This window comes from Elephas maximus, chromosome 3 (genome assembly GCF_024166365.1).
Source record: "Elephas maximus indicus isolate mEleMax1 chromosome 3, mEleMax1 primary haplotype, whole genome shotgun sequence".
Lineage (NCBI taxonomy): Eukaryota > Metazoa > Chordata > Mammalia > Proboscidea > Elephantidae > Elephas > Elephas maximus.
This window is the reverse complement of record NC_064821.1, coordinates 136,050,213-136,060,816: the sequence shown is the minus strand read 5'-3', so window position 1 is coordinate 136,060,816 and position 10,604 is coordinate 136,050,213. Positions and strand designations below refer to the sequence as shown.

The window sequence follows — 10,604 nt, the reverse complement described above, 5'->3', positions numbered from 1 at the left end:
TGAACTGGAGGCGCTGTAACCTGTGATTAGTCATTGATCAGGACTCGCAGACTGGTAAATCTATATTTGTACCCCTTTATCCTTTTCTTCTTCTCCTTTCATCTGTCATGTCTCTAACCTCCCTTACCTTTATTCAGCCCTTCATGAGGTCCTCCAAGCCCCCTTCTCAAGCACAGCTCTGATCATATTTGTCTCTTGATTAAAAAAAAAGAAATCACAAATGCTTTTTATTGCCTCAAAAAAAAGGTCAAGTCTTACTCATCTTTGTGTTCTTAGGACCTAGCACAGACCTGGAGTGTGGCAGGCAGCTGATAAATGTTTGTTGAACAAACTAAATTACCTTAAATGAGGTAATGCATGTAAGGCATTAGTAGAGCTCTTGGCACAAAGTACACAATGTTTATTTTCTTCTCAATCACTTTTTTCTTCACACTTGGCTCAACCTACCTTTCCCAGCTCAACTCCTACCTCTGTGGCTTTAAGCATCACAGATTTGCCATTTCATTTGCACAGCATACATTTCCATGCTTGTGGAAGCTTTTTCATGCTACTGTTTCTTTCTATAATGTATTCCCTTTCTTAAATTCATCAGCCTTGCCCAAATCGAGAGAAAAGAAGACATATTCCTGGTGATATTGGTGAAAACTCCTCCACATCAAGCCATACCTTTTACATTTAAATAGTTTGACTTGGCCATTTCTGGCATCTTTTACCAAAAGAAAACAAACTAATATGAATAAATTTTAGCAACTACATTAGGTTAACTGCAGTTATATGCTCTTTTTAATTGGCAAAGCTCTTTAAAATGAGTTAATATATACTCGTTTTTATAGGTGCAGGCACTCCTTTCTAGTATTAAATCATCACTAAAAGACTGAGAGATGATTGAACTTTTGGATTTGAACAGATAAATAATTTTTACATGTATGTACCCAGTTGTTCAGCATTTTATTTCATTATATCATCCTCTACAGGAAGTCTAACATGCATTTTAGAAAGTTTTATAATTGAAAAAAGAATGGATGATTTATTTTATTTACCTCATAAAAACTCAGTTTGAGCCTATTTTTAGCTGTAATTCACCTATCCACTTCCACATAATTTTTAGAATATGAAAGCCAGGAATTGTACTATTGATACTAACATCAGGACAAGGGACAAAAGGACTAGATGTCTCTGGAGGAGCCTCTGGAGAAGCCTCTGGAGGAGCCTCTGGAGGAATAAACAAAGATACTCGTGCAATGTTGGATATTTCTGACGTCAGATTGACCTTATCAACAGCCTGAACTGCAATGAAGAGATCAGTGCCATTCTCAAAAGTGAAGTTTTCTGGTTTAAATACAAAGACTTCTTCAGAGTTAGCATCCTTTGGGATCAGATCAGTAGTGTTTACTTGAAGAGAGTCATCAAACTTGTCTCTGAGATCCAGAATACTTGTGCTTATTCGAATGATATACTTGTGAGCTAAAAACAAAAAGAACATGAACTGTAATTCTCAAATCTTAAAGTTTTTAAGTCTGCTAGAAATTGTACCCCATCCCATAAGATTCCAGTGAATAAGTGTAATCAATGGTGCATATTTACAAGTGTTAATATCTTTTCTGTATTCTTGTTTGTACATCCCAACAGAGCATTAACCAACAGAGATCAGGCATGACTTAAAGCTTCGGTAAACATTTCTAGGCATGAGTCATGGCTGAGAGAAGAGATTGTTTAATTACAGTTTATTACTTCATTATTTATAGAGGGATTTCTGATACTGGTGCTTTTCAAACTTTAATGTACATACAAATTATCCAGGGATCTTAAAATGCAGATTCTGGTTCAGTAGGTCTGGGATTGGGTGTGAAATTCTGCATTTCTAACAAGTTCCCAGGTGATGCCCATGTTGCTAGTTGGAGGACCACCCTTTGAGAGGCAAAGTCTGGTGGGACCTGAGGTTACTTTCAAGGGACAGCTCTGCCCATAGATTTCTATACTCTCTTCCCAGTCCTACTGAATAAACCAAAAAAAACCAAACCCACTGCCGTCGAGTCCATTGCGACTCATAGCGACCCTACAGGACAGAGTAGAACTGCCCCATAGAGTTTCCAAGGAGCGCCTGGCGGATTTGAACTGCCGACCTCTTGATTAGCAGCCGTAGCACTTAACCACTACTGTACCAGGGTTTCCCACTACTGAATATAGAGGGCTTATTAAAGGACTGGAAACCCTGGTGGCGTAGTGGTTAAGTGCCACGGCGGCTAACCAAGAGGTTGGCAGTTCGAATCCACCAGGCGCTCCTTGGAAACTCTATGGGGCAGTTCTACTCTGTCCTGTAGGGCCACTATGAGTCGCAATGGACTCGACGGCAGCGCATTTATTAAAGGACTGTTTGGCAAGATTTCAGAAAAAACTGAGGTTTCGTCCTCCTGGCTGAAACTTCTTACTCCTAATGTTTTTCAGATTCTAAACATCTCTTATTTAACTTACATTTCAGAGGACATTCAAGATCCTTCTTGCCTTTTGCCCCCCTCATGCATCACAACACTCCTGCCTGTCTCACCCCCTTCTATACCTTTGCTTGGCTGGTAAACTCCTTTACTGGGTCCACACCACATTCAGTTTACCTCTTCCATGGTCATAATCATCCCCAGGAGCCGTCCAAGTCAGATTAATGAGCTCGCCCCCTTGGATTTCTGCCTTCAGGTCAGTAATTTGACACGGTGGGAAAAGGTCAGGTATGGGAGCCACTGGGACATTGGAGGCCACAAATGAACCTCCAGAAGATGTTCTGCTGAAACACACTTGCTTGTCTTGAAGATCATTCTCATTATTTTCGGGTCTCGGTGGATTCCATTTTACTTCACCTGCATTAGAAAATTTCTCAACACATGGCTATCTAGACCCTCTTCCTACTCTCTCCTTCCCCTTCTTCCCTCCCATACAAAAATTCATTTTAACTTTTTCATGACAAGACCTCCAAATCAGGTTGGATCAGAGGGAACAAGGCAAGAATCACAGTTCTTCATCTAATACATATTTCCTGGATATTTAGTAGAATCAGCTTTTGAAAATTATTTTCATGATATTTGTCTTGGAATTTTTTTCCCCCGTCTTTTTGCCTATCCTGATACTACACTTCTACAAGATCAGTTTAAAACCTACCTCTGTTTTAAACCTTCTTAGACTACCTCAAGAAATTTCTTCCAGTTAGATAACATTGTAGGCTTCTTTATCTTTCCTATTTATTTAGTAAATTAATCATCTGGGCTTTTAAGTATTGCCTTTTTTTTTTTTTTTTTTCCTGTGTTTTCCTTTTACATTTTCTGTGTTTGTGTTTTATCTTTCTTTAATTATATGACAGTTTTGCATGAGATGTTTCATGATAGGAGTCTCAAAATTTTAGGCTTTTGAAAGACTCCTAATATTCTCAATAAATACACAAGAACCTAATTATTAGAGCAACACAAACCCTTCACATTCTTGTTGACAGGTTACATAAAAGTAAATCTGAGATTTAAAAAAAATGCTCAGTCTAAGAGAGTTTTCAGACTCTCTTTTTAATAAGAATATTCCATTATATACTCTCTCATAAACTCTACTTCTCAAAATTTTTATCTGGTAAGACAGATTAATCTTTGTACACATTAATCTGGTCTTGGGCAAAGATGAAGTGGGTGCTTTGGTAGGTTCAGGTTGCCACCACTAGAGATTGTCTGTCTTGATGTTAAGGCACATCAAAGAATAGAGAAAAGAACATGGCTTTCCATTGCCAGGCTGATGCTATCACTTTTAGCTATATAGACTAAAAACCTTTCTAGCCTTTGTTTCCCCATTAGGAGTATTAAAGGTATTAAGTAAGTAAAACACTAAGCACAATGCTAGACACAGCCACTAAATGAGTCCCGTTCTTCCTCCTTCCCCTAGCTCTAAGAAAAGGGCAAATGAGAATAAAATAAGCTGAAATATGTGAAAGAATTTTGGAAGCAATGGTATCTTTTAAAGTGTTTTCCCTGTGATAACCTTTGATTGAAGGGACACCATATCTAGGAGAGCCGTCCCTTTACTGAGTACATGCCCAGGTAAAGAGGGCAGTGGAGTTTCTTGGAGAAGCTATTCTCCTTACTACACCCCAGCACCAGGAGAACGGTCTGTCCAGGACATAGTAGAGATTGTTGGAACACATCAAAAATCCTGGAACACATTAAAACTCAGTCTTGATTCCAATTCCCACTTCAGTCCAAGGCAAGTGTTTAAAACAAAGAGCCGTATGTAGTCATGTTTCATGGAGCAAAATTTTCCTACCTGCTTACATGTGGTCTTAGTGTGATGACTGGTATTATGCTCATCTACTATTCTGCCTGGTCTAAGCAGGGGGACAGAAGAGGAAAAGGGAGACAATGATAATGATATTGATGTAGGTAAGCAAAAAGCACTAAATTGTACTTTTTGGTTCTATGGAAATGCTAATAATATCAGTGGAAAGAGCTTCCTTAAAAATGTTTTGAAATTTATTAAAAATATAACAAGCATTAATAGAGTATTTCCTCTTTACTAGAAACAGCTTATTAGATGTGTTTCCTTGTTTTTTTTCCTCATGACCATTCTGTGAGAGAGTTACCAGTATTATCCCTATTTTATAACTGAGGAAAAAAAAGCACAAAGAGATTACCTGAAATACTTAATTTGGTAGAGGACTGGGATTTGAACCAAGGCAGCCAAAAACCACATTTAATCTAGTGGTTATCAACTGTGGATTTTTCCTTCTAAGGTGTATTTGACAATGCCTGGAGACCTATTTGATTATCATGATTGACGGGCATAATGAGTAGAGGCCAGGGATGCTCCTAAACATTCTACCATGCACAGGACAGTCCCTTTCCCCCAACAAAGAATTGTCTGGCTCAAAAAGTCCATAGTGCCAGACTTGAGAAACCCTGATCTAATCACTGCATTGTTCTGCTTCACAGGTTTAATGATTTCCTCTTGATCCCAAGCCTTTGACTCAAGCCAGGTCTGTTATTACAAATTACTTACCATTCTCAATCCAGCCGGATATGTACTTGGCTCCATTCTGCTGGGGTATCTCCTTCTGTCTGGCTGCATTTATTCCTCCCAGAGCCCACACTTTTAAACTGTATCTACCATTTGTATCATAAGCTGTAAAATACCTTGAATAGACACCATCATTCTTAGTAGCGTCAGCACCTTGAGGGGGGAAATTACAGAATTAATAAACATCTCAAAGGTAACTGGGCACTTCTATATTTCCAACACATCTATGGGTTAATATTTTCCACAGCAAAGAGAAATACAGCATTATCTTGAAGAGAGTTTAGGATTTGACTATGTTAAGGATGAGGCCTACTATCTTCTTTTTGATGTTCCCTGTGTTGTGAGTGTGTGTGGTTTCACATGTGTATGTCTTATCTTCCTGAAGAGTTGTCCTTCTCATTGAAATCCATTGATATCAGAAATCATGTCATGTGCCTCTGTCACACTTAGCCTACCCTGGGTACAAGGTAATTACTCAATAAGTATTTGTTGAATGGAATAGAATTGCTGTGTATGATTTGGGAGAAGAAAATGTGATATATTATTTAATAAAATTCACAATTTCTCCCAGTGTATATTTATGCAGGAAATTAGTTTACAAAATTTGTTCTAATGAGTTCATTTGCATCACAGTAAGCAGTCAAATTTCTTCTAGCAGGAAATGTAGAATTATCTCTCACAATTACAGTTCTTAAGTACAAAAATAATGGGCAAGATTTTCACTTTGGGAGCAAGCTGATACAGAATCTGCATGGATACAGGAGTCATACAGGAACCATGCTTGAATCCCATCTCTGCTACTTTCTAAATGTGTGAGTCTCAATTTCTGGATCTTTAAAGTAGGGATAATAATACTTAAAAGTGTGTGATGAAGAGACACACACATACAGGCACATGCAAAGCACATAACACATGATCACTGTTAAATTCTCCCTCCCTTCTTTTTTGGGTTTGGAATACTCTGTGGAAATTCCCTAGAGTCTCTGAGCCTAAAAGGCTTGAGCCTGTAATGCATTTTGGGTTTGCAGAAGCTAAAGATAGGTCCTTCTTCATGTTTTCCAGTATTTTGAAATATATGAATTGTGGGGAAGCAGAGAACTCTCCCATCCCAACCCCTAATGCTGGGCTCCCTGTTTCTAACTGCCCTTAACAAACCACGCCCTTCTGTAATTTCCTGGTTGCTTCTTGGGAAAGGTGTGTTTTCCAATTTCTTGGGTGGTTACCTGCTCCATTGTCCAATAACTTCAAGGTAACTGTTTTTCCATTGGCTGACTCAATCACGGCTGTGACATCAGCCCTGAGAATTGGCTTGGCTCCTTGGCGAATATTTGCATAAACTATCAGAGGGCTGGGGAATTTGCCTGTGTCTTTGTTCATTTTGGAGGTCACTGTAATTGGAGGCAGGGTAGCACTTGATGGGCGGGAGGTGACAGTCAGAGTCAAGGTTTGTAAGCTTGTTTGCAAACTGTAAGTCCAAATGCCAACCTGACCAAAACAAATAGAGACATATCCAGTTAGTAACTGAAGGTGGCACATACCCTTCTTCAGTGTCACCTATTAAAAAAACCTGTCTTATGCAAGCATATCGAAGAAGATCTGAGCATCTTTGATAGTCTGTCAGCCAAGGGAGACTTTCTGTGGTTGGACTTACCACATGGTTCTTATGTCAAGAAAATCCTAGTTAGAAAAATGAAGTCTGAAAGCTGTGTTCTTATCATATCCTTGCTTTCTCAAGAAAAGAATTAAATTGATGGATTCCTAACATAGAAGAAATGGTTTTCATGATCCCAAAGTTTCAGGAATTATTTTGCATCTTGACTGCTATGTAATCTGAAGGGTTTCCCTTTACTACCTGCACAAAATAGCATCAATTTCCTTTCTCTTGATTTGCTATCATACTGAATGATTTCCACTGGGTAGAGATTTTTCCTTTTTCTGTCTTTGATTCAATACTGTCACTCCCCTTAGCAACTACCAACTGTTTAAAAGCTACAATAATTGTGCAAAAACTTTATCTTGCCATATTGTATAAAGGAAAGAAAGCTGATTTCATACCTTAGCAGTACCTGGGATTTGGAGGTAAGCCATTTTGGTTTGTGCATCCACCAAAAAGCCATTCTGTATCTTTCCACTGGGATCCCAGAGAAGGATTTGGGGAGATTGCTTTGTCCAGGTGACAAGAAACAAAGTGTCATTTCCCACGGTGCTGTCCACAATCACTGTGCCATTCATCCACTGAGTGTCCTGGAGGGTCAATCCTTTACTCTCAAGCTGTTAAGAAAACAGCTATTTACTCTCTGCAGGGTACAGTTCCCGTCACATGGTCTCTTTCATTCTGCCCCGACATCCAACTGCCCATTAAAATCCTCCAATGATGCCTAACTCCTTGTCTTAGTATTTAGAACCTTTTATGATTTAGTTCTAAATTACCTTTCCAGCCTTAACTTGCACAATCTTCATTCTTATACCCAAACCAGACCACTTTCTCAAACAAATTCCTGACTGTATGCCTTTATCATCCTCTTTGGTTTTCCTGAAAGTCTTTATGTCCACCTCTATTTGCCTAAACTTTACCCATCCTGCAACATTCTGCTCAAATGTCACTTCCTCCACAAAGCTTTTTCTTTTTTTTTAACTGTACTTTAGATGAAGGTTTAAAGTAGTTAAACCTTCCTCTAATGTTTCGCGTTAAACAGTTTCTCATTAAACAGTTAGTACACATATTGTTTTATGACATTGGTTCACAACCTCAGGACATGTCAACACTCTCCCATCTCAACCTTGGGTTCCCTATTACTACCTTCCACAAAGTTTTTTCTGATGACCATGTCATTTACCAGCTAAAAATAATCTCTCTTTGTGAACTCCCATGGGATTTTATTTTTATCAGTCCTTTAACATTCATCACATTGTGCTTTACATTATACCTATTTGTATATATAGCTCATCTCATTTCCTAGACTATAAACCCTTAAAAGGACTATCTGGGACTTATTTTTCCCCACATACAGGTTGTTTGAATTACAAAAACTAATCGCCAGGTCAAGTACTGCTGTAGTCCTGTGAAGATACATAAATCACTGCCCAAGGCTGATTTGCTGGGTGGGGTCGAATGAAGGTGCCTAAGAGCGGGAATTGAGAGGGGGAAGGATTAACAAGGCTTTTGTAGAAAATTTGCTTTGAGGATTATCTCCTAGATAAGTATTTATTGTCATGAAATTGGTACCTATTAGGAGATAAGATGGACTGGTCATGAAGCCATACTTTCTAATTTCACAGATAGATTAAGATCTTGTATGTAGAGAGAGTAAAGAGTTTTTAGATCTGGGTTCTTGTGGCCGGTCAGTATATGAGTCCTGATCATTCTTCTGGCTCTCTCCTTGTTAGAATTCTTAAATACAAAAATAACAGGCAGAAACTGCCTGACTGTAAGCTTGTCCTTTCATCAGTTTGATTATTTTTCTAAGGCAAATTCTTCCCATTTTCAAAGCAGGTCGTTGCATTTAATTTTCTGAATCTGAACTAGGATAACTCAGATGAATATAATTGCTGTCTTCCTTGGGTGAATAGATGTTACAACACGAGACCAGAAACCCTATTGTTTTGAAATACGTCATTATTAGGCTTTGCTATTACAGTATTCCTTTATGTTCATCCAAACTTTCATAATAAAAGCTACAGCTTACAGCTGTGAGTGCTGGTTGTTTACTTGCTCTTGTTTCGAAATGTATACGAGTAATTTCTGAAACTAAAGAAACTGTAAAAGAGCATTTTAAAATATATTTGCCTTTTTTTTTTTTTAATAGTCCCCAAATTTTTTAAGGCAATTTGGTTTTCTTGAAATTTTAGAACTAGAAGGCGGTTTTCTGGTTCATACCTGGCTGAGAAAGAAACTGAGGCCCAAAGAGGTTATATGTTTTGCCTGAGGTAAAAAGTTAATGGCAGACCCAGGACCAGGATCCAGATGTCTGGATTTACACAGGCTGTTCACAATACAAAGGACTTTCAGTCCATTATATAAAAATCTTGGCAAATACCAGGGGTTTGAGGTAGTGGAAAAACAGAGCAAGTATTCTCTGAACACATGTCCCAGAAAAATTGTAATTGAGATGATCTACTCTGAAGAAAACCCTAAGCCAATTATATTACTATACGTGCTTATTAACAGATGTTAAAAAAGAATTCTTGGAGTCACAGAATTTTATTTTGCTCATTTGTATGAGGAACTCAGTTAATATTGTTTCCACACAAGTAAACAAGCGTTAAGTGATTAGTGTTGAATTTTAAGAATAATGTCTAATATCAGGATGAACCTTGAATTTTAACTTTATTCACTACTGGAAGAATATAGAATTTAAGACTGCCAACCATTAAGTTCTCCATCTTGGTTATGATTATGTATAAGCATGAAAAACCCAAAGGTAAGAACTCAGACCTGGATGGAGCGCTGGGAGAGAGCTCCGTTTCCTGATGAAAGGGCCCCAAAAGCATCAATGAGGCCATTGTTCTGAATTTGATCTGAAGCATATGTCTGCAAGCCTCCTAAAATGCAATTACATTGTCAGAAGTTATTTTCTAGAAAACAAGTATTTGCCAAATTTTACCTATTGTTAAGATAGCAGAATATAGAAAGTAAAGATTCCATTGTATTATTTATTAGTGTTAATAGATAAAAGTCAAACAAGTACCAGATTAACTCCGAAGCTGATGCAAATATTTAAATCTTAGTAAATGATAGCTACAGCAACCTCTCAGTTGTCTGGCCACTTCAGTTATCTGCAAAACAGCCATGAACCTCTGACAAGCCAAAATTAATATCAAGAAATCATGTTTTAAATGTCATGCACCTTCATATGAGAGAATCCATTAAGCCTGATTCCAAGTCTATTGATTGATAGCCTCTTATTTGAGACATAATTCTAACAAGATTGGCTTTTGGGTTTTCCCAAAATCAGAGTCAGCAGATTGGAAGGGGGGAGAGCTGTTAAAGACATACATGTGGCCACAGTGAAATAACAGTTGATAAATGGACAATTATAGAAAACTATGATATGTAATAACAAGTTTACGGAATACCTGGCAGTCTGGGCCATTTAGAATAGGTGGAACTAGGATACGTGATGTGATAGCACCTTTAAACTATGAAAAGCCATCCAGATGTAAGGAAGGTATGATAGTAATGTTGTTGATACCCACCCAGAGCCTCTAATTGGGCAGATGTGTCTATCCTTAGCTGCTGTAACTGTTGGTGGCTGCTAATGACCTACAGCTGCTCCCTTTTTCAAAGACTGACCTTATCAAAAGGGGGCCACACCAGCTAGGGAGAGGACACGTCCCCTCATCCCTGTGCCACCCTGACAGTCCACAGCTAATGACTGATGGACACAGGGGTCCAAAAGGCCAGCCCTGTTGCCTCAAGGTGGGACTAAGTCTGTGACTCTGTGATGCAATTCCAGACCTAGAGCTTCCTGTGGTGTTAGGCTTCAGCTAGACTCTAAGTCCACATCCATGCTCAGCTCCTCCTGTCCTATCCTGCTCCCCTCCACCCGTTCTGCTGAGAGTGCATT

General features: G+C 38.5%; 1 protein-coding gene across 1 annotated transcript in view; it reads right to left on the bottom strand.

The window, feature by feature from the left end:
• Nucleotides 1-937: 937 nt before the first annotated feature.
• CLCA1 (chloride channel accessory 1) overlaps nucleotides 938-10,604 on the bottom strand; it is a 36,625-nt gene continuing 26,958 nt past the window's right edge. The window contains exons 9-14 of the mRNA XM_049875982.1: nucleotides 9,473-9,579; nucleotides 7,093-7,308; nucleotides 6,261-6,522; nucleotides 5,020-5,190; nucleotides 2,610-2,849; nucleotides 938-1,464 (exon numbers count right to left, since the gene is read on the bottom strand). Coding sequence (XP_049731939.1) covers nucleotides 1,052-1,464; nucleotides 2,610-2,849; nucleotides 5,020-5,190; nucleotides 6,261-6,522; nucleotides 7,093-7,308; nucleotides 9,473-9,579 — 1,409 coding nt within the window. The 3' untranslated portion in view covers nucleotides 938-1,051. The remainder of the gene's footprint in view (nucleotides 1,465-2,609; nucleotides 2,850-5,019; nucleotides 5,191-6,260; nucleotides 6,523-7,092; nucleotides 7,309-9,472; nucleotides 9,580-10,604) is intronic.